Genomic DNA, 24,976 nt, shown 5'->3' with positions numbered 1-24,976 from the left:
AACAAAAAACCCTGCTGTTGTGACCTTTGTTACCTGCAGGTGGCGCCAGAGTCAAAACTGCAGCAGCTGTTTCTTTCTATCTACATCTGCAGCTTTAAACTGCCGCAGCTGTCACTTTCCCAGAGCTGCTGAGGCTGCAGCTCTGTGATTGGATGATGAAGACTGAACATGGATTCAGTGACATGACGTGTCCTTGTTAAATAAACTGTTAGATTAAAAATGTGCTATGACCTTAAATGACTCTGATATTCTCTTTTTAATAGCTCCGAGGTCAGTGTGTGTGTGTGTGTGTGTGTGTGTGTGTGTGTGTGTGTGTGTGTGTGTGTGTGTGTGTGTGTGTGTACTGCCCGGGGTGTGTAGCGTTGCATCCCAGCGACTCACCCAGTTGATGAGGATGTATCGTGGCAGAGCAGCGGTGGGCTCCTTCAGGCTGCAGAAGCCATACATCACCCGGCCGCTGTCAAAGGTCAGTGTGATCTCTGGCAGACCACCTCCTGCACCACAGAAGAAAAGACTTTATTACTCCTGCAGCGCAGTCAAGAGTCATACCTGGTTTTAAAATGGACTGCATTTATACAGTGCTTTTATCCAAAGTGCTTTGTAATTTTCCTCTCACTCACACACACACACACACACACACACACACACACACTGATGGCAACGGGCCACCATGCAAGATGCTGGTCTAACCATCAAGAGCAATTTGCATTTCAGTGTTTTGCTCAAGGACACTTTGACATGACAACATGAGGAGGAGCTGGGAATTTAACCTTGTGATCAATGTTTTAGTTAGATTGTCCTCTAACAGGGACAAGTTGAGCCACTAGATCACCAAAACTCATTCTCATTGGCTCACAGAGCTCTCCATAACCAGGCCCCTCTCAGGTCGGACCTCGCCATCGCCACCCTCCTTCCTGCACCCTCCGCTCATCTGACGGCAACCTCTTATCCCCGCCACCCAGGACCAAGCACTGGAAATGTAGTTGCTATCCTGGATTCCTGTACATCCAGAAATCAGCCTTATTTTATTGTTTCCTGATCGCTTTCAGCCGTTTCAGGAGTCGTGTTAAGTTTCCTGCAGCTGCGGCTTCATATTAAAAGCTTTCAACTGACAAACTAACATGAGGCTTATAGGAAATTAAATGTATTTATGACTAGATTAGCTTTCTTAGCGGTGCTATTCTTAAAAAAAACAGGTCTACACCACTAGATGAGGAGATATTTGGAGCTATTTGGTCAGCGGATCATTTATAAATACTGCAGCGAGGAAGAGTACAAACACAAACAGATGATGATAACATGAAGAGCTGCAGACAACAGACTCTTGATGCTTTTTCTGCTAACCAGCAAACCTCCGACAGGTAAACAACTTCTTTTATCTTGACGGTGGAAAAACATGCAAAACCCCATTACAGGACCAAAAACATAACCTCACTGGCGCTAGCAAGATGTTTACTCAAGTAAATCTACACACTAAACATCACTGGGTTAAAATTTTATCCAGTTTGGGTCAATATAGCACCAACACGATACAGGTTCAATGTTACCCAGAAAACCACTCAAGACAAGATACTGTTGAGACCCAGTTCGAGTGTTATTTTTCACTTTATTGTTGGATTATTTACCCAAACTAAAGCTTGTTATAATCTACTCTTTTTAAATTAGTTTGTTATTGATTGTTAATAACTTGTGTATCTCTTGTTTGTCATATGTACATCGTTTTGTACAAGAAACTACATTTGTCACAAGTTTTAGCTAAAGCTCTGTTCACCCGGTGGTGTATTGGTGCCATATTGACCCAAACTGGGTCAATTTTGAACCCAATGATTTTCAGCTTGTATAATATAATAAAGAAAATCATTTAATGGTTACATTTTTATTAAATTTGTGCTTCTTTGCTGCTGTCTTTTGGTAGGATGTCTCAAAAAATGAAACTGAAGCTGAAATTATGATGTTTTTTGAAGGTAAAGTGGAGACATAATTAAACAACAGCACTGGATTAGTTGAGGATTCATGGCTGGATGACAGTTGGATGTTTAGACGTTCAGGTGACGTGTTTTTATGATCCTGTTCTCCATATCTGAGTGTAGTTTCAGATGTCTACAGAGCTACAAATATGTCTCCACACACATGTGTACAAACCACACAAACATGACTGTGTCCTGCTGGTTCTGATCTGAAGCAGCAGGCAGATTCCTCTAATGTTCGCAGTCCGGATGAACAAACTGCGTTTCCTCTCCACCGCTGCTAAAATATTCACGTCTCTCTCAGGAAAAGCTGCCGACATGAAGGAAACTGAGAGCGCTGCGAGCAGAAGTGGCTCTTTATCATGCGTCTCTTCTCCTGCATTAGTGATGCAGACACACTTCACTGTAGTAGCTCCAGTTTATTCCACTCATGTGATCGTCGTTTGTATATTCAGGATTTCTGCGTTGATGATTACATTAGACTCACAGAACAAGCCATGGCTCTCATCGAAAGCAAATCAAAGTAAAACCACGAGGAGACACGTGCGGCTCGTTAATAAAATCAACCACATTTATGAAGACGTGTTTAAGGCTGCATTATTTTACATTTTTCTTATTGTCAACAAATCCCATTAAAAAGACCAAAACCAACAACGTGTTAGTGTGTATCTCAATACTTTCTGACCTCTCTACCTTGTTTGTGGCCCATTGATTCCTACTGACGACGCAAATCTTTAAAAAACAGCTTACGGATATCTAGTTTCTCTTTTTAAAAGGCTCAGTAATTTACTAAAACAGCTGGTCGCTGCACGTTAATCAAACAAGGAACAATACATATTAATACATATTAAATATTTTTTGGACAACAATGAAGCTCTATGGTGCCAAGCAGGCTTCAGATATACACACAATAATTTTTAGTGGGATAAAATGATTGTTGGTTTTTGTCTTTTTATCAGATTTGTTGACAAAGAGAAAAATACAGAATATTGTCAGACTTTTCCTTTAAAGGTTACTGTAAGTCTGGAAATTTTCTATGTTTTTTTTTTTATTGTCAACAAAACTCATGTTTGGAGCCAAACCAACAATGATTGATCAGCTAACAAGTATTGTGTGTGTATCCAAAGGCTGATATATCTTAATCCTCTGTGCCGTAGACCTCCATTGTTGTCCAAAAACTATTAAAAACAGAAGAGTTTGGTCATGATAGTTTGTTTAGAAATGGCTCCAAAGACTAATAACAGCGATTTGCAAGGATATCCAAAAGCGATGAGTCAAGATCAACTGGACTTGTAGATTCTTGAAGATTGAAAAAGCTTCTTCAGTTCTGACCAAAGAACATCTACCACGACTTGAGGCTGAAGCACCTTAAAGTATGACCAATGGCCGCTAGACGCTCCAACTGACTCCCATTAAAAAAGCCTCAACTTCTCTCCAGAAATACTAATTCTTTTCAACAAGTCATTATGATCTTAATCTCTAGATTCAGTTCACCAGTTCACTAGTCACACTGAGTCAGACTACTGTCACAATACTTCACTAAATTTAATCTTAATTGATTATGATACCTGCCTGGTTAGCACAATTTAGCTAAAGTAGCTAACGTTAGCCCAAGTGTGCAGTGCTTGGTGTTCCCAGTAAGCTAGCGTTAGCTTGGGTCCGTGGTCCTGGCTCCAAAGCTGCAATTCTGGACTTCAAACAGGCTCCAGTGAAACCAAAACAGTGAAATCACACCTCGCTACGTCCATCTTTGTACTGTTTACAGTGCTTTGCTAGCTTGCTTTGCTAGCTTGTTGTCCTACATATCACCTCATACAAAGTCAAGAGGTTGTGATATGTAGCACAACAAGCTAAGCTAAGCTCTGATAGTGCCATTTTGCTGAAACCTAGTGGCCAAAATATAGTTTATATCTCTGTCTACTACCTTAGAAATACGTTACTTATATTTCTACACTCTTAACTGCTCCGATAAATCTCTCAAATTCATTTCCTTCCACTATGTCTGCTCTTAGAGAGAATAGTAGAGTGGTATTTGGGAAAAGATCAAAACCATATTTGCCAGTTATCACATTATGTAGACAAATTATGTGTTACATACATGATAAATGGGAGCAAAATTGTGCTTTTATGTTCTTTCCAGTGTATAAGGATTATGTCCATATGCATAATTGTTCATTTTTGTATATCCACACATACACAGAAAACATGATGCAATGATGTTATTATATCGTGTGTGTGTGTGTGTGTGTGTCTAATACAGAAGAGTCTCATTAAAGTGTAATGATCATGCAGCGCTTCATTAACTATAGTAATAATGAGTCCAGATTTCTGTAAGCTCAGGAGCAATCAGGAGACAAAGGACATGATAATTTTTTCACCCCCGAGGCAGCAGCAGAAACCTGCAGAGCTCATCAGCCGCAGGACCGCAAATTACAACCAGCTCCACACACAATGACGATAAGCAGCCACGTTCATTAAAAACATAAAACATAAAAGAAAGATGCCATGTTTGACAGAAAGCATGAACTTACCTCCTGATGCTGCCAGTGTCAAATCATTGCTGTCGTCCTCATATGTGTACAAGGCCCTGTTAGAGAGACACAAAGAAGACAAAGTGTTTGTCATTTCACATTCATCTCTGTTACAATAACACGTGCTATGTGTCTATTAAGGCAGAATCAGCAGATATACTAATGTCTGGAAGCAGAGGTCTAGACTAGAATCGAATTACAGTCAAAAATCTGATGACTTTAGACTCAGTGCATTCTCAATTAGCATTTTACTGTACCAGCTTTCAAAACTGCTGAAACAATTAGTCGAATAATTGAGTAATTGAGCCGCAACTCCAAAAAATGTGATAATGCTCTGGTCTTCTGTGTTTAATATTGCTGTACATTAAATATCTTTAGGTTTTGGACTGTTGGTCGGGAAAACAACATATACTGTATATGACATTTTATCAACAAAATTACATTAAACATGGAAATAATCGGTACATTTATAAAACACTAAAATAAGCACTGGTTGCAGCCCTAACCTTCAGCAAAATGTGCAACATACAGTCATTTCTCATGTCTGTTTCATTTTTTTCCCATTTTTTCACACCAACTCCACCTTTGGCTGCCAGACATGAGCAAGATCTTTAAACGTCATATACTGTATATGATGTAAATTATGATATAGAGCTTCATCATTCGACAGCAAAAATCACATAAAAATACAATATTATTCAGTGTTTCCATCAAACTGTCCACAATCTGTCTAAATAAACCAACAAACACCTCAAAGTGTGTTCAGTGCTGCAGTACATGAGCTCTGAAAGCGTTCCTAAAGAGAAAGAGCTGCAATCATTGATCAATTAGCTGATTGTTTAGGTCATTTAAGCAAAAATGCCAAATATTTGCTTGTTGCAGCTTCTGAAATGTGACGATATGATGTTTTTCTTCCTCATACATGATACTAAACTGAATATCTTTGAGTTTTGGGCTGTTAGTCGCACAAAAAAAGTAAATATTAAGGTATATTTTGCCCAAAATTTGGTATTTTCATATGAATTTAACTTTTAAGACACACTTAGAAACAATTTCAATGATGTATTTGTATGTGTATATGTATCTTGTTAGTTTTAGTTTATGTGTTATATTTGTCAGATTCTGTACGTTGGAGTTCATGTTATGTGTATTTTTGTTCTGGAAAGTTAAATGTGGATGTAATTTCTTAAATAGAATTATAAAAAAAAAAAGGTACTGATGATGAGAGAAAATGTCGCTCTCAAGTCTAAAACACAGCACAGTACCAGCAGTTTTTTCTTCAGTTTGAACTCCGTCACCTTCTCTGCCATTAACGTCTCTATGCAGCTCAACAGACGCAATTACACTCACACCCACGGTATATGAAAGCACACACAGTACATACTCATTACATTATATAAAATCAATTATACTGTATGCCCACCCACGCACCTCTCTGACCTCTTTAACTCAGGTTAAATGAAGGTGACAGAGATTAGAGTTTAGCCAACATCTCCGGATTAAAACTGTTTGACCTCCCTGCAGTTATAATAAACCTGCAGGTTGGAGTGAAGTTATTAAACAAAGAGATAGTTGTGTGAACATCCCACATTATATTTAGAGAAGGGGAGAAAGAAAGAAAGTGTGACTGGATTATAGCTCCCGAAAATAGGTTTCAAAATCAATATTTTGTTTATTGACTTTTAATTAAAGTCTATCTAGTCCATTAAATCTTGTATAATCTTGCCATGTTATGCTTGGATCTTCCTCAATTATTATGACAATTATGAAGATATTTTTTGGACACACAGTATTTTTATGGGACTGTTGGTTTGATTCTTTCACGCACTGATAATGATTCGATCTTGATTAATAACGTCAGCATGATGAAACTAATTTGTTCTTTGTTGTGTTTGTTGATTAAGACCCTTTTCAGTCCAGTACATTTTTGGGAGCTATTATCTAGTGTGCGGACTCTCTACTTTTTTCCTACATATCAAAGATTTGTTCAGATATAGGAAAAAATATCATGACTTTATACTGACGGTTTACTGAAAACCAAGAGGTTGTGAAATATAGAACAACAAGCTAGTGAAGCTATAAACATAACTAAGTTCCTGCACATGCTCAGTAGCCTCTGCTTTACACAGAACGACTCTGAAAATCACTGTTATTAGTCTTTGGAGCCGTTTCTAAACAAAGTAAGGTGACCAAACTCTTCATGATGAAGGAACATGTCACCCACTGTAGCGATGTAGCTCACTGACGTGTTTTTATAGTTTTCGGACGACAACGGAGGTCTACGGCACAGAGGAATAAGATATATCAGGCTTTAGATACACACACAATTCATTGTTGGTTTGGATCCGAACATGAAGTTTGTTGACAATAAGACAAATACAGCAATATTCTTCAAGTAAAAATAGCAATACCTTGTATTTTATAAACTGATCATATGATTTGCATGTATAACAGTAATCTGTAAAGTAACTGTAGCTGCTACATAAATGCAGTGGAGTAAAAAGTACATTTCCCTCTGAAATGTAGTACAGTAGAAGTATAAAGTAGCGTAAAGTGGAAATACTCAAGTAAAGTACATGAGAGGAAATGTCTGATGGGACCCTGGATGAATAAAAAGGTATTCATGGTGTCTGACTCTCCATCCAATCAGGAGAAGCTGTAGGAACTGATAACCAACAGGACCGAGGCGGTGATCAAAATGGATTTTCCTACATATTAAATGCATGCTGGGATTGAGCTTAGAGAAATTAACCTTTAATCTATCAAGGGTTTAAACTGGGGATTATAAACTGGAGAGTAGCACATTGTAGATTATTGAAGATTATTGTTATTATTATTATTGAAAAAACTGCCACGTAAAACTCTTCACCAAACTCTTAATCAGCACTAAAGCTCCAGTGATGACATGCACACGTATGAATGTAGCGTCTCTGTGTTACCAGACGGTTCAGCAGATCGACTCAAGCTTTGGGTTTTTGGACGTTTTGGAGAGGACACCAGTGACACCACAAACTACAAACTCCCTATATCCAATAAGGTCAGGTGTACAGGTCTGGAATTTTGTACAAGTGTGATTGACAAGATGTAGAAGATATGTGATGATTTGCACAGTTCTAGCATAAAGTATGTCATAGTTATTGTAATTCAAACATGACTCATTATGGACGAGGATCAAAAAAACACTTTTTTGAGCCATATTTGAACTGATGTAGTTTCTGTTGTGTTTTAGCCACATGCTAAACAAGCACATCTCCAGAAACTAGAAGATGTTACCTTTCAAATGAAGCCTAATACATGACCTCACAGTTCTTCTGTTACAAGCTTTTCCATTTGGTTATGCCAAATAGGCGAAAATTCAAAAAAAAAAAAGGTGGATGTTAAGAGGCTACAGCAGCTATAATCCACAGTCTGAGCTGTCATGTGTTGGTCGTGGCTCGTGGTGATGAACCTACAGAGAGTTATCAGTGACTCTGCAGCTCCTCTCGTCTTTACTGAGCTTTATAGTGAGTTTCAGCTCATTGTTTATCTGTCCAGCTGCAACTTCACTGCTTCGGTTCACTCTCGGCGCTCTCATAGAGTGGTTTTGGGCCGCTCTACCTGCTCAGCACCAAACAGCAAACAGACACAGTTAGCTGTAGACTAGCTGGTGAACATAGTGGAGCATTTAGCAGCTAAAGAGCCAGATATTTCCCTCAGGAGTTGGTGGAGACCAAAAACAGAGCTAAAAGAGAGTGAATATTGGACTTACAGTCACAAAATGAATGATAATGTTGCTTCGTAATTGCTGGATGTGGAAATAAAGCAACTGTTTGCTAACAAGTTCAACATATCAACCTAAAAGCTGATGATATATCAGTGTTTTGATCATAACTTAAACAAAAACATTTGTTTTGGTCTGAATCATTGAATGAGTCGGTTTCTTTTAACACAGAAAAAAAAAACCCCAAACAAAGCATGTTTGTGGGACGAGAGCGAGAATGTAAACACAGGAAGAAGGACCTGAATAAGCTCCTATCTGCCCAAATATCAAGAGGACAATGTAGTTGGTTGTTCAGATCTGCTCAAACAGATCATACCAAGGATCACATTTAACTGCAGAATTGAATCAAATTATAGAGATTTGAAAACGCCTTTAGAGCCTACATCCCTACTGCAGAGAAGAAATCTTCATTCATAACTTCAGTGAGAGCACTTATAAAAGTTACATAAACCCATAATCTGCACAGTTACTGGAGTCAAAGAAATGTTTGGGACAAAAGCAGCAATCAGTTGCCCAACTACATGTTCTACCAAACAATGCGGAATAAAAAGCTTTCAAAACGACTGCAGGCAGCAACAACTGAAAAAAATGAAAAAACACAACCGGTGTGTCTTTGTGTTACTGTTAAAAGCTCCAGATAATGAAAACATATAAGAATTCTTTTGGAGTGCATTGAAAGGAGGCACATTTATCAGTTAGATATGAGGACTTGCCATTTCTCTGCTATATTCAACCCACATTCACAGAGAAATAACGACTGAAACAACATCATAAATACCGAACCTTGAAATACAGTTACTACAGTAAATAAATGTCTAAACCTTCATGCAGCTGTTGCATTTCACGCTAAAAACGGCGTCTCACAGTTCACATGTGGCAAAGAATAAACAACAATAATGTTGGAGTGCAACATCTGTAAGCTAAAGTCATGGTGCAGTTGTTTTTCTTTGGAGGAAAGTCTCTTTTTTAGACATTTTTGGGGTCTGGACGCTGGTTGGACAGTGTCCTAAACTCATGAGACACCTCCAGATCTGCACTTGTTCAACTATTTCATTAAAGGAAACATTACTATGTTAGCGAACATTTATTAAATATGTATAATTTGTTTCCTGGGTAATCAAATGAACCTCTGCAGACGTCCATGTGTCTTTGTGTGTGTGTGTGTGTGTGTGTGTGTGTGGCGGGGATTACCAGTCAGACTCGGTCCAGATGACCTCATGCTATTTCAGCCTGAAGCTTTAGTCTGGCCTCCGTCTGACTTTCTGCTGACCTCACCACCCCTCCCTCCCTCCCTCCCTCCCTCCCTCCCTCCATCCTGTCGGTTTCTGCAGAGTCACTCTCTGCTTCCAAAACCTTTTTTTTTCTCTCTCTCTTCATACCAGACTGTTTTTATCTGCTCTTAACGTCACCAAAATCCCCTCTTCTCCAGTCAGTGCCATTCATTCAGCTCTTCTTCTTCTTCTTTCTCTTTGGCTTCCAGACAGAAGAGATTTTGACTAACAGGAGCAGCAAGAAAAAAAAAAACCAACCCAGAATACATTGCAGCTATAACACAGGTTGTCAGTCGCTATCATTAGGCTTTCCTCAGTATGCCAACTTTGAACTCGTGCTCTTGGGAATTTGAACTTGATGCCAAAAGTTCAAACTAACAAGAACAGGATGAAACGTTACGCTCATCTGGGCTCCAGTGAAAACACTCCAACATAACTGTAGGCCTGTATACTTAAATAAATCTAATATCATACTTTAAATGTAGATTAACATATTAGAAACACCTCACAGTATAGTACAGTATAACCTAATAATACAGTCAACACCTCTCTAAAACTGATTGCAGGGCTGCTGTATTATACTGCATTAGTTTGATCTATATGTGCCTAATAAACTGGCAACTGACTGCATATTTATTCATTTTTATTATAGTGTTACTATGACATATAATCAATATATATGGCTGTACTTTAGTTATTATTATAGAAATTAATCTAATACATGTTTACATATGGAAGCAAATCATTAAATAATAATAATCTGAATTATATAAGCAACTGAAATTTGATACCTGAATGTTGAAATTTAATTAACGCTGGATTTATTTATTGCTTTCACTGTCAAGTTGTGAAAAGTTGCTCCATTTCAATAATCTTAGATTAAAGATTAAAGAGATTAAAGTCAAATCAAAATCTCTGGTTGCTCAAATACAGATATAAAATTGGAAACCAAAGAAAAGCCTGAACAGAATCGATCCGACCTTTGACCTACTGAGTCACCAAATGTCAATATCAGGCTTTTCTTGTCTCTACTTGTGATCTTGTGAAACCCGACGACTGCTTCTAATTCAAAGTCCGCATCTGGCCAAGTTCAGTCCAAAATAACCAGAACGGACTCATCCCTGAGCTGACTTGTGTGGACGTTGGATAACAAAAAATATCCCAGAATGCAAAAAGAGCAGAAGGATTATGACCAAAAAAAAAAAAAATCCAGGTGCAGACACTCAAGGTAGGTTTGAAAAATAAAAGGCTTTTATTTCAATTTTCTTTTTAAATATCATTCCTTTCCATGAGCACCGTTGGTTTGATGGACATCAGCGGTGCTCCTGTTACTTCTCTCTTTTATCCCAGAATGCATTTCAGCAATGGCTATTATTATTATATTATTATAGGGTTTTTTTTGTTGTTTGTTTGTTTTTTGGTATTGTTTTTTTGATTTAAACTAATAAAAAAAAATGCATGAATCATTCAATTTGGAGGACTTTTTCACAAAAGCTTTAAGAGGTGTGGTTTGTTGCTGCTGGTTAATGCGAAATGCATGCTGGGATATCTGTCTACTCCCAATAGTCCACACATACAAGTCAGCTACCGAAGTGTCCTCGATTAAAAAAAGAAGCAGAGCGAGAATCGTTTCAGACATTTAGACTTTTCTAAGCAAAACGGCAGATTGTGAAAGACGTCATGTCACTAGATCGCCCGGTCTGAGGAGAACATCACACACTGATACATATGTAGGTTCATGTTGACGACTGTGACTGCTAACACTACAACTGCTACTACTATTGTAGTGACAGTAGCAGCATCAGCATTACTACAAACAAATGCAAAAGCAAATTCCTGGAGGCAGAAAGAGACTCTGTGACGCAGGGATTACACACGAGAAGACAAAGAGAGCAAAGGACGAGAAATAAAAAAAGATGAGAGATAATGAAAAAAAAAATGACAAGAAGGTGTAAAATTGATGGAAGAAAGGAAAAGAGGAAGCATTTAAGATTGGAAGATAGAGAGAGCACTCACTCACTCGAAGCTCTATAAATAATTCTCTTTAAAGCAGACAGCTGTTTATTATTCATATAAAGCCCTCATGACCTAGAAACAGCTCTGTGAGTGTGTGAGCCCAGCTGAGCATCAGAGAGGAGGAAGAGAGGAAGGAAGAGGGGAACAGAGAGAGAGAGAGGGAAGAGGGAGGGGGGGGGGGGTATAAAAGAGAGAAAGAGAACGTAGAATACGAGCGAGGTTAAAAGGGGGAAAAGGGGACAGAAGAGGAAGGACGAACAAACGGAGCAATAACGAGGGACTGAAGAGGACTCAATTAATCAACTCATTGGAAGTGTGGAAGTGTGTCATCATCAGACGCGCTTCTACCCACCTGTTTTTATTCAAATTTAGTGTGATAAAAGCAGAATGTGACAAAGTGCAACGGAACAGAATAAATGACAACCAAATACAACCAAATAGTAAAGACACACAGGAGCGTTTTCTAGTCTGGCGCCTCTATCAGCAGTAATCAGCAGGACGACATCATCCGTCTGTGTTTTATAAACCATCACACATCTCTGTTAAATGTTTTATGATGTGACGACGCTGTGGTTCAGGTCTGGTTAGGTTTAAAGATGATGGTTTGGGTTAAAATGATCACTTTGTTAAGGTTAGAGACACATGTGTTGTTGGTTAAAGTTACTGCTTCCTTAAAGTCATGGCTGCAGTAATAACCACGAGGGTAAAGTTCGGGGACAATATCGTGGTTACGCAGTTTGTCCCAAGTCACTGTTGGAAACAGGAAATGAAATGTTAAATTCCTCTAACGGCCACTAGATGGCATCTGTCCCTCACACTAACTATAAAGTACGACTTGTTCTGACGTTTTTTTTTTGGAGGAAAAGTCTCTGAAGAAATCGCGACTTAAACGTCCAGTGAAGAGAAGAGACACAGACGAAAACATCAGAACGGAAAAACGTCATATTTCCATCATTTGATGCTCTTTTAATGACATCATCGCATTGTGTGCTCTTCTTCTGCAGCGGTTTAATGGATGAACCAACTAATCTAATATTCAGATAGATTTTTCTGGAAATTTGAGGTAAGTTTGCGCTACATTTGGATAGAAACGTAGCCAATGAGCTCTCAGGATAAAAAATTCTTCTGGGAATCATGCCGACATTTACTGATTCTCATACACACACACGTTTGTTTTTTAGTGTGCGTACTTATTCAAATAAACAAGACTAAAGTTGCAATCAGATCCAAATCCACCTGGTGAAATTTACTCACCAAGAACAGAAAGGACAGTCTACGAAGTTATAAGCTATACGACGTCCCCTAAATTTCCCTGCGAATGTCCGGGGGACGACGTCTGTTTGCTGAGCTGTCACCGTCCTCACACTCGCTGCAGCCGGGCAGCATATCTACTCTGCTGCTGGTGTTATTTTGTTGTGCAGTTATAAAACCAGAATATTTCCTGAATGAGAGGTCAGTCCTTCCCGTCTCTCCAGCCGGCAGGACAGTGGAGGATGTTGTGATTTCACGAGTCAAAAGGTCAATCAGCTGAACGTGAACGTGTCTCATCTACAGCCATGCTAGCGGCTTCAGGAATTAGCGTTAGCGGCTACTGTCCTATTTTCTGATACAAATACAACGTAAAGCTTTCAGTCAGCGTTAGACACAATAGAGTCTGTCGTTTCTTTCACTGGCAACCCCGGAGACAAATAAGCACCTATAGGACATATACAGTACTGTATATACACTATGTTTAGTGGTGTGTGTGTGTGTGTGTGTGTGTGTGTGTGTGTGTGTGTGTGTGTGTGTGTGTGTGTGTGCCCACGCTGCCTTTGATGTGCAGAAGAATCACTGTAGTGCTTTTAACTGGGGGCGGCACAACAGATTTCTTCTCTAATCTGCTCTTTACTGTACAGTGGGAGGCTTTATGTGTGTGTGTGTGTGTGTGTGTGTGTGTGTGTGTACTAACTGTACTAACGGTAATGATAATATAATAATTTGATTAACCTTATTCAGGTTTCTCGGCAGCTGTGTGATCAGAGTTAGCAGAGATGCTAATTTACTTAAACACCTAAAGAGTTAATTCATCTCAGCTTAAATGACTCAATTATACACACAAACTTCAACATTTAAAACTATTATTTTATATTTTTCACTATTTCTCCTCCTCAGTTTTGAGATACTTGTACTTTATTTGAGTATTTTTATGTTACTTTATATTTCTACTGCACTATATTACAGAGGGAAATATTTATTATTATTACTATATATTATTTACTAGTAGAGCTGCAATGATTCCTTAATAGACAGAAAGTTAATTATCGTTTTGTCTTTTTTTTTTAAAGCAAAATTACCAGAAATTTGCTGGTTTCAGTTTTTCTTTCTCATATATGACAATAAACTGAATATTTTGGGGTTTTGGACTGTTAGTCAGACAAAACTGGACATTTGAAGGCATCAACTTTTAACTCTGGGAAATTATAACTTTTTTTTCTATTTATTGACATTTCATTGGCAAAACACTTAATTGATCAATTGAGAAAATATTCAGCAGGTTAACCAGTGATGAAAACGATCGTTAGTTGCTGCCCTCGTTACTTTCCAAATCTAGATTTTACAAGTTAAACAGATTTTTTGTCGTTTCATATTTGTAATTAATTTAGATCATTTTGCAGATACAGTATCTATTTTCACTTTGACATTAAACAAGAAAAGTACTTTTACATTTGATACTTTTAGTACATTTTGCAACTAATAACTTAAGTATGAATTTTAATGCAAGATTTTACTTGTAAGGGAGTGTTTTTGTACTTTAACTAGTTTCATTAAGGGCTCGGTTCTTCTTCCAAACACACACATGAAGCAGATCTGAAATGGATCTTTTCATCTCTCTGTCTTCAACACAGCTTATTTTAAGCTGAAAGCTGATGAGTACTGATTTAAAATCTCAGAAGAAAGAGGCAACTACCAGAGATGGGTTTTAAAATACTGACGACATATGATAGAAAATTAATAAACAAAGTCAGGGAGAAGGGAACTACAGTAAGGCAGCATGTTGAATCTAACTTACAAGAACAGGAAGGCTTGTTACATAACCTCTGTTACGTAATCTCAATAAACACAGAACAAGGTAAACTTAAAATTTCCTTCAGGGGGGCTTTACAATCAGCATACAGCATACAACATCTGCTATCCTTAGACTGAATAAATCCAACTTCCCCTCACAAATGTCTTGTTTGAAAAGCAAACAGACGTCCAACCTGGAGTCAGAAGCACAAAACCGACAGCTATAAACAAGCAGAAAACAAAAAGTAGTCTGGTCCGACGAGAACTCATCACCTTCACATCATCTTCATATTTATGTGTAGCGACAGACGGATGGCACGAGCGAGAAAGAAAAGGTTTCATCATTTCAAAAGCTGCTTCAGATTTTTTTTCCATTTCTGCTGTTTCTGTTATTTTGTCCACCCCTCCACCCCCAATATGTAGGACCAGCAGTCCATGCCATCGGCTTTGGTAAAAAAAAAATTTAAAAAAAGAAGAAGTTGCCAAGATAAACTACCCCACACACACCCCATGGGGAGTGTTGCCATGGCAACCGGGCAGCACCCCCCCCCCCCCCCCATTATTATCTCGGCAACAGCGGTTTGTGACCCGAGGGGAGCGACGATGTTAAGATAGTTGTGGCAGAAACGGAGGAGGGTGAAGGAGAGCTGAAGGACAACACACACTCACCACTCACGTGTGCGTGTGCGTGTGCGTGTGTGTGTGTGTGTTGGGATGATCTAGCTGGACTCACTTCACAGCTTCAAAGGGATCTGCTGCCCTGATGTGCTGAGCTCTGTCTGCTGAGGCCTCCTCATACAGTAAACAGCAGGAGTCTCAGGATACACTGTGGTTTCATATTTCATGATCAAAAAAAAAAAAAAAAACAACATAAAAATACACATTTCTGTGCTGAAAAATGTACTGCAACATCAACTAAATCTAATCAACCAGGGTTTGTTAGGGATGGGATTATAAGACATGCAATAACTGCAAGTTTTAGCTCAAGAATTTAATTATTTTCCACATGACTGGATGCAACTTTTGCTTTATTCTGGTGCAGATAAATTTCACACAGCTTTCAGCACAGCTCACGCTGCAGTGTGAGGCTCCACACGGACTCCAGATGGCGCCGCTGCTGATGCTGCCTGATGCAGTCAGGCATGTTTTGATTGTAGTGTTTGAGATTTGGTATAATTTGAATATTTTCCACACGAGTTCCTAAATGATAAATAAAATTCCTGCAACATTTTTTGGTTTGTTTTTCCTTGTACATCTTAAAAATAAGCTCATTTTAACTGAAAAGTATGAAAGAAATACATTTAACATGTTCAATTGTTTTCTGACAGACTGAGAACGAGTTTATATTATTTAACTCAATACTGATAGAGCATAATATAATATAATATGAAATTGTTAAAACAGATAAGCTTCTGTATACATGTAGGCTATAAGTTATATTGGGGGTTGGGTTGCCATGGCGATGCTCTGCACATTGATGGTTCAGATTATCAGTGAAGAAGCCCCCGAGTGGAATCTCGTTCAGTCAGTCGAATCAGTGCACGTCTTTCAGGTGCATCATGCTATACATCATAATTAACAGTATCGTCGACCATAAACTTAAACAAAGTGAGTCTCGTCTCAAAATTAAACTGTAACGGAAGCAGAGAGGAAGGAGACGGAAACAAAGGGGCGGAGCGACTCTTTTGTGTTCGCTGCTCTGATGTTATTCGTTAGCTTATTATGTTGAATGAACGCTGAAATATTGAAGTGATGGAGGACAAAATCCACAGTCCTCCTTCTGTGTAAAAATGTATTTAAAAGTTTATCTGAAGCTAATATGAAACTTCAGCATCCAAATGAGACAAATCAAATAAACATAGCACAAAAGTAAGGAAATTTGTGTTGCTTCTTGGCAATACATCTTTTACCGTTGGAAAGTTGTTTATTTCCCTTTTAAATGGTGCCACATTTGTAAGGAACATGCATTTGTAGGATGAGCAGCAGCGCTGAGTATGTGGGTTGCGCCCATGAAAAATTTGCCAAATCTTCTCTGATTTGGGAAATAAACAGGCTTCCCAACAGAATAAGATTTATTGCCAAGAACCATTGTTACAACAAAGAAATAATCTACCAAACACATATTTCCTTACTTTTTGTGCTATGTTTAGATATCTTTCAACATTACAGTCTTTTTGGTGCCAAAGTTCCTCTTTTTGTTACTATACTTCCACCTGCAGCTCAACAGGGAAACACAAAGAGGGAATTTGATGCTTAAAAGACTGTAAATGTGTCAGATATCCACTTGATATGACTAACTCAGACTGATGAAGCTGAATATAAGCTTCACATCTACTTTTAAATGACTGTGTGGACACACTGTGGATTTTGGCCTCCATCACTTCCATTGAAAGCACATTTGAAGGATCTTTTAACAGCCAGTATGAACAGGAGGAATGATTACAGCGAGGAAAACTTTCAGTGTTTCTATGGACACTTCACCTGTTGGTTTAAGACACTTGAAAAACTGAAAATATTCATCCAGTTTTAATTTCTGTGATTGTATGTAAATCTGGTGTTTTCACATTAAAAAAAGGAAGAATCAAGGCGTTTAAACGTGATTAAAACATGAGACTTGACGTGTTTTTGTGGTGGCTGCTCTGTAGTGTAAACTGTGCAGAAGCCGTGAATAAAATATCTCATAATCATGGGTAAGATGTGTTGAAGAAAAAAAAAATCTGAACAAAATGTTGTAGTATTTAGAAAAACTAAAAGAAGAAGCACATGACAAATTAGTCAAATATTCAGCCAAATCTGGTGACTCGTCTAGTAATTTGTGTTTATTAAATCAGTTTTATGTTCTAAAGATCAATGTGTGTAAGAACTGCATCAGTTGCCGTGACAACCAGATGAAAATTGGCCTAATTTACCAGTTTGCAGAGATTAGAGAAGTATGTACAGTAAAATGAGTCTCGGTACAGAAGGAAATGGCGATAATGCTGCTCGGGTTAATGGTTCAAATCCACTCAGGCTGATGGTTTTTACTGGAAAACATCTTCGCTACTTTCAGGCCTCTCTGACACGCGTCACCAGACGGCTGATGTTATGAATCCTGCCATAAAAAGCTCTCTGCTGCTCTGAGCTGCTGTCACCCTCCTTACTGATTCAGTGAAGACGAAACACAAGAGAGGAGCCGACTGCCGAGACTCATTTAGAGGGGAAAAAAAAAAAGCAGACAAAGTCAAGTCAGCAGTCGACTATGAGACTACTGGTGCCAAAGAGACATTAATTGAGTGAACAAGGCAGAAATGCTGCTTTTTTCTCTTATTTGTCCAATTTCAAAAGCCAAGCACGCTTTGTTCCCCAGCAAAAATCCAATATTTATCCTCAGGGGTTAGAGAGTTATGGATTCCTCCTGGGTTTTTAATGGTCAGAGGAAAAAGAAAAATATGTGTGGTTAGAGAGAAACACAGAGCAGAGAGACTGTAAATAGAGACAACGAGCTGTGAAGACAGAGAGCATTGTGGGAGAGGACAGAGAGGACTGTGGGGGATGATTAAGTATGCTGGCTATGACTGCTATTCCTGCGGTCGGATAACGTGATTTATTGAGGAAGAAACCTACATGGTGACTTAATGTGAAAGAAATGAAGCAGACAGACATGAGAAGGAGAATTATGTGTAATGTTTCAGAGAAACAGCCATGACTCCTGTTCCTGTCGGTCTGGGAATGCAGAAATCTGCTCAATGATCTGATGAGTAAGACACGAGTGTGAGTTGTGTGAAAGGCAGAAATGGAGACAAGACGAAGAATCTGGGCCAAGCAAACGCCACCATGAGGCTGTAATGCTCATTACACACCAGAGAAGAAGAACTGAGAAGACAACTGAGCTCTTATTTATCTATCTAGGCACAAAAAACATGTAAAGTTTGTCCTGAGGGTGACGTCACAGGAAAGGCCATGTTGTTTCCTAAATTTAAAGGTGATATATTCTGCACATTTCTAGGTGTATATTTATATTCTGGGGCTCTACTGGAATATCTTTGCATGATTTCCAGTTAAAAACTCCTTATTTATCTTATACTGGTCCTTTATGCAGCCCCTCAGTTCAGCCTCTGTCTGAAACAGGCCGTTTTAGCTCCTGTCTCTTTAAGGCCCCGCCTCCCGATGAGCCCACTCTGCTCTGATTGGTCAGCTTTAGGAAACTCCATCATTGCCAATTTCCAGCCATTCTGTCAACAAATTATAGCAGCAGAATTTAACTACTTTTTCTCGTTCTTTACATGAAATATAAACTTCTGTAGATGTTGGAGCCGAAATCTGATCCGAAATAAAAGAGTGAACAATGCAAACAACACATGGAGAAACTTAAGCAACAACCTTAACAACAAAGGCTACAGAATGGACAGCTGTTTATGGGTATGGTAGAAAAAAGGCTGAAAAAACATAGCAAATGAAGCATTCACAGCAGGCTGAAGCCCTGGATTTTGACTCACAGGGAGCATTTTTACATATGTTCACCTCAAGTTTTGGAACTTAGATAATGTTTTACATCCAACATCATTAACAGTATAAAAATAACAGCATAATATGTCTGCTTTAAGGTTTTTCTCCTCTGTACGGTGGCCATTTTAAGGACATCTCAGTCTCTTTCAGCCTCATCTGTGATCTGAGATATATGCTAACTACAGAATGTTAGCATACGGTTAGCACCGTATGTAACAGTATGTGACTCCACCAAAAGTAAGTAAACGCCACTGGTAGCTGTGAAGCTTAGCTAGCTCATGAGAGACATGCTACCATTTAAAAATAAGTTGATCATAATGATGGCTACATGTAATTATGAGCTGTTCCATACAGATTCAAGTGTTAACGGTGAGATCATTTACATTAAAGCTATTGCTGTGTTTAGCACAGTATATTCACGGTTAGATGCACTGTAGCTAACTACACTTCTATAATACAAATAATTTGTCCTAATATGCCCAACTTTGGCATGCTAACATGAAGCACAATTGAATGTAAACATGCATAAAGTTAACATATTTACTATGCAAGTCAGCTAACTTTTACAAGAATTTGATCCTCTGATAGTCATGAGAAGAGATGCAAACTGTGGGAGGACAAAATAGGTTAAAAAAGGTAGGAAGGAACAGAAAAAAATGTGGAAGAATTTGCCAAAAACAGCAGAGAGAGGAGAGTATTTCTCTTCAGCGAGTCAGACGGGTGGAGGAAATAAAGAGGAAGGACAAGAGGATGGCTCGAACATGAGTCTGCATCTGTCTGAGCCTGCATTAAATTATAATGAGGGGAGGAAGAAGTCGTCTCCGGTAATGCTTTCCCTCGAGTATAACATCACTGCACTGGTGTGTGGTGAGGACAGAGAAGGAGGGGAGGCTGAGCATTAACATGATGATGTTACAGTTATTTACAGTTCAAGGTAGGAAAGACAAATACAGAGAATTCATCAAGTAGCCTCCATAAAAAAGAAAAATAACCCAAACCACATACATTCCAAGCAGTAATGTACACTGAAGGAAAGACTGAGTGGCGATAATCCAGCTAAAACAATATCAATCATTACACTATACACCGAGGGGGCAATTTAAACCTGTTTTTGGGCTTTAAAGGACATTTTTAGTCTCATTCTTCATGGTTCATATTCTACAATTTATAGATAACCTCTGATGTGATCATTACTGAAGTCCAGTACATACAGTAATAAGATAAACTCTATATCAGTGCCAATATGATGTCTGAAGTTTGGTGCAGATAACAAAATTACTTTTCTTTTACTTTGATTACCTTGGGAAATATAATTTATCTTTCATTATTTAACAAAATATAAAATATATATGCTTTAAAGGGGGCATATCATGCTTTTTGTGATTTTTCCCTCATTTATATACTGTTGTGATGTTGGATGTTAAACATGGTTAAAGTTCCAAAAACTTTAAAATGCTCCCTGAAAGTCAAAAGTCAGGGCTTCAACCTGCTCTGGACGTTACTGCTACTTCCTGTGACGTCAGACCGTTTGTGCATGCCCATAAACAGGTTGTTTCTAAGGTTTTTTCCATGTGTTGTGAACATTGTCTGCTCTCATATTTGGATCCAACATGTATGGATGTATTTGAGAAGTTCACATTTCACAGTAAAGAGCTGACCAATCAGAACAGAGCTGGCTCATCAGGAGGCGGGGCCTTAAAGAGTCAGGAGCTAAAACGGCCTGTTTCAGACAGAGGCTGAACTGAGGGGCTGCATAAAGGACCAGTATAAGATAAATAAGCAGTTTTAAACTGTAAATCATGCAAAGATATTTCAGTAGAGAATATAGATATAGAGCTGGAAATGTGCAGAATATGTCCCTTTAAATAAGGAACTATTATATCAAAGAATAAGTAAACAAGATTATGAATCTGACCAGACATTTGATGCCAGCTTTTGGTACTTGATTCTCTCTACTCTGTACTGTTTCAGACTGCATTTCTATAAAAGTCAAAGTCAAAAATATTTGAAATCTATTGTAGCCAAAACATATACAGTACATTTCAAAAACATTCCTTTCCATCCTTTTCCTTCCCATAAAAGCAAACAAATGAACATACAGTACAAGGAGACACAGAGAGAGAGAGAGGTTAAGCAGCGGTCATATCATCTCAGACTGAATCAACCAGTTGGATACACATGCTTTTATCCAACAGAGAGATATACAGAGAGAGCTGCTTCAAAAGAAAGACAAAGAGACTGAGAGAGAGGTTTATATTATCTTACACTGAAAGCAGATGTTGCCCAAATGCTTAAACAAGTATCCTAAAAGTCCAAGATAATTTCATCATCTGCAGGAGCTGTTGTCCTCATGTGTCTTACATTAGGCTGAAAACAATTCCTCTTAGAAAATAAAAGATATTGCATTCAAATACTGTGCTCTGTGCTCCACTGTGGGCACTGAGACTGAAACTTTACAGGTTTGATGTCAAAAGAAAAAGAGCAAAACAGCCTTTTTCCCCTTCAGTGAGAGTCAAAGTGCAGCAGAAACATGAAATATCAGCACAAGTGCACATTTTATTTGAGTTCATGTCCTTCACCGAGAGCTTTCTGACGTCTACAAAGTCACTTCTGTTGCACATGTCCTTGACCACACCATCCCTTCATGCTCATGACTAATAATGAACTTGCCAGATGGGAAGCTAAGTTACCTCGCCAGACCAGTAGCTGCTGAGGCAGGCGAATTACTGAGGGAACATTTTCCATCAATACTCAAGAATTTGGTAAGAAAACCAGCAGCTTACCGCTCGCCTAACTGTCTGCCTGCATGTTTGGCAGTGGTTTGTCTGCAGTGTTGAGATTGGGGGAAAAGGCTGACTTACAGCTGATTTTTTAAAAGGAATACTGCGTGCATCAGCAATTTTTTTATGTTGTTTTTAAAGAGCTGAGAGATTGGGAACGATAGCAGAACTACCATAAAGGCCTGAAAGACGGCATATCAGTTTCTGAAGATACTAATCTGCACCCAAAACTGGTTAAACGTCGTCACTGCTGGGTTTTCCATTTGGCAACAGTGACCAAAAACGCAAAGACTAAACAAAAGCTTGAGGTCACCTTGTTATGAACTAACAAGAGATTCTGATAAACAAAACAAAGGAAGTTGAAACTGAGAAAGTTGTGGAGTGAAACTCCTCATGACTAAACTGTGACTGCAAATGTTTGGAGGTCTCCGATCTATAAACTGAAATGAAACCAGCACAAATAAAACAGAGAAGTTAGATGTAACTTTTACAAACAAAGTGACACTGGGAAAAAAAAAAAGGGAAATTAGCTTTGGTCCCTAAACAATAGGTTTCATTTCTCTTTAGTGCCCCAGGCTGAAAACATTTTAAGCCATGAAATGATCCTACTTTAACTAAAAGTAGAAAAACAATTGATCTGATGAGGGATAAAGAACATTACAGAGCAGAAGAGACGCATCAACAGGAATCTAGGACTCCTCAGAACCCAACTCTTAATCTGAATTATACCAGATCAGCCCTGAGAATAAACATTTAGACTTAGAACATCTATCCCGACAGTGGACTTTGCCACAGAAGACCGCTGTTTGTTTCCAACCACGAGTCGGGACAGTTTTTTTTTAAAGAGCGTAACTATGAACGTCCCCTAACCTTAACCCTGTGGTTATTATTGTAGCCATGATGACTAAGGTGGACTATCTTTAAGGAAGTAGTAACTTTAACCCACACCACATGTTTTTTCAACCTTCTCACATTTTGTTTTTAAATATATGTCGACTTTTCCACTACGGCCTAAACTTAAAAACACTGGCCCAAAATACATTTTTTTCCATACACAATAATTGGATAAGGAGCCGCTGTAAAATGGTGAATACAATTTTGTGAGCGTCACAACCTTGGCAAAATGACCATCCATTCAGTCCAATAACATTTAGAGAGTCTGGAAGAGCTGCATGATTTAATTAATTGATCCCATTTATGTAAGCGGGCAAGAGCACGCTTAGTGCTTCTACATGACATACAAACTGGGTTATGGTTAGGGGTGAGGAGGAGGACGGTTAGGGTTAGGGGTGAGGAGGAGGATGGTTAGGGTTAGGCGTGAGGAGGAGGACGGTTAGGGTTAGGCGTGAGGAGGAGGACGGTTAGGGTTAGGCGTGAGGAGGAGGATGGTTAGGTGTGAGGAGGAGGATGGTTAGGGGTGAAGAGGAGGACGGTTAGGGTTAAGGGGTGAAGAGGAGGATGGTTAGGGTTAGGGGTGAGGAGGAGGATGGTTAGGGTTAGGCGTGAGGAGGAGGACGGTTAGGGTTAGGCGTGAGGAGGAGGACGGTTAGGGTTAGGCGTGAGGAGGAGGATGGTTAGGTGTGAGGAGGAGGATGGTTAGGGGTGAAGAGGAGGACGGTTAGGGTTAGGGGTGAGGAGGAGGATGGTTAGGGTTAGGCGTGAGGAGGAGGACGGTTAGGGTTAAGGGGTGAAGAGGAGGATGGTTAGGGTTAGGTGTGAGGAGGAGGACGGTTAGGGTTAGGGGTGAGGAAGAGGTGGTTAGGGTTAGGCGTGAGGAAGAGGTGGTTAGGGTTAGGCGTGAGGAGGAGGACGGTTAGGGTTAGGGGTGAGGAGGAGGATGGTTAGGGTTAGGCGTGAGGAAGAGGTGGTTAGGGTTAGGCGTGAGGAAGAGGTGGTTAGGGTTAGGGGTGAAGAGGAGGATGGTTAGGGTTAGGGGTGAGGAGGAGGATGGTTAGGGTTAGGTGTGAGGAGGAGGACGGTTAGGGTTAGGGGTGAAGAGGAGGATGGTTAGGGTTAGGCGTGAAGAGGAGGACGGTTAGGGTTAGGGGTGAAGAGGAGGATGGTTAGGGTTAGGGGTGAGGAGGAGGACGGTTAGGGTTAGGGGTGAGGAAGAGGTGGTTAGGGTTAGGGGTGAAGAGGATGGTTCGGTTTAGGGTTAGGGGTGAAGAGGAGGACGGTTAGGGTTAGGGGTGAAGAGGATGGTTCGGTTTAGGGTTAGGCGTGAAGAGGAGGATGGTTAGGGTTAGGGGTGAAGAGGAGGATGGTTAGGGTTAGGGGTGAGGAGGAGGACGGTTAGGGTTAGGGGTGAAGAGGATGGTTCGGTTTAGGGTTAGGCGTGAGGAAGAGGTGGTTAGGGTTAGGGGTGAAGAGGAGGATGGTTAGGGTTAGGGGTGAGGAGGAAGATGGTTCGGTTTAGGCGTGAGGAGGAGGATGGTTGGGGGTTAGGGTTAGGGGGGTGTGTCATGTAGTAAAGTAGGTGTGTTGTTTAGGAGTGCAAGACCTGCAGATAGACCCTTCTCGCTTAGTGCGACACTGAGCAATTTCATAAGGATAAATGAGGCGCCATCTTTGAAAACAGTATCCAGTTTCATTAATACATCCATGCATAAACACTACAGTGTTTGTCAAGAGTCTAGAGAGTTAATCTGTAAGGTCGAGAATATAAGTCGAAAGTTGAAAAGTTTATGTGATAAGCAGATCTGAAAGGTCTGTTCACCAGAAAAAAATGTTTAAGAAGTCAACGATGTTTATCTATCAAAGGTCTCAAATATTTGTTGTCCGGATTTGTCTAGAAGTCTTCTCTGCCGTCTCAGACAGAAGCACGTTTTGTTTGTCCTGGAGGTCATCAAACGCTGCCTTTGTGTTGCAGAAGGACGGGACAGCCAAAACAGCCTCAGCTGTGGCCCAAACTCTGTCACAATGACTCAGTCAGCAGGATGGTATGTTTTTTTTATGCTCAGGGCCCTTAGGACACAACACACACACACACATATATAGACACAACCAGGCATCACCACCCCTTCCCAGGTTCTTGCGCTCGTCCTAATCAGCTCTCTAGGGACGAGAACGAGGATTTAGGATAGTGTGTGTGTGTGATTCTCTCAGGACTCAGAGGTCTGGT

General features: G+C 39.5%; 1 protein-coding gene across 2 annotated transcripts in view; it reads right to left on the bottom strand.

Moving 5' to 3' along the window:
* dbn1 (drebrin 1) overlaps nt 1-24,976 on the bottom strand; it is a 131,543-nt gene that overhangs the window by 26,452 nt on the left and 80,115 nt on the right. For both annotated transcript variants that reach the window (XM_044369750.1, XM_044369751.1), the window contains exons 2-3: nt 4,499-4,554; nt 382-494 (exon numbers count right to left, since the gene is read on the bottom strand). In XM_044369750.1, the coding sequence (XP_044225685.1) occupies nt 382-494; nt 4,499-4,554 (169 nt within the window). The remainder of the gene's footprint in view (nt 1-381; nt 495-4,498; nt 4,555-24,976) is intronic.

The sequence above is a fragment of the Thunnus albacares genome, chromosome 13, assembly GCF_914725855.1.
Source record: "Thunnus albacares chromosome 13, fThuAlb1.1, whole genome shotgun sequence".
In the NCBI taxonomy this organism is placed as follows: domain Eukaryota; kingdom Metazoa; phylum Chordata; class Actinopteri; order Scombriformes; family Scombridae; genus Thunnus; species Thunnus albacares.
The sequence above is the reverse complement of the archived record's forward strand: the minus strand, read 5'-3'. Positions and strand labels throughout refer to the sequence as shown.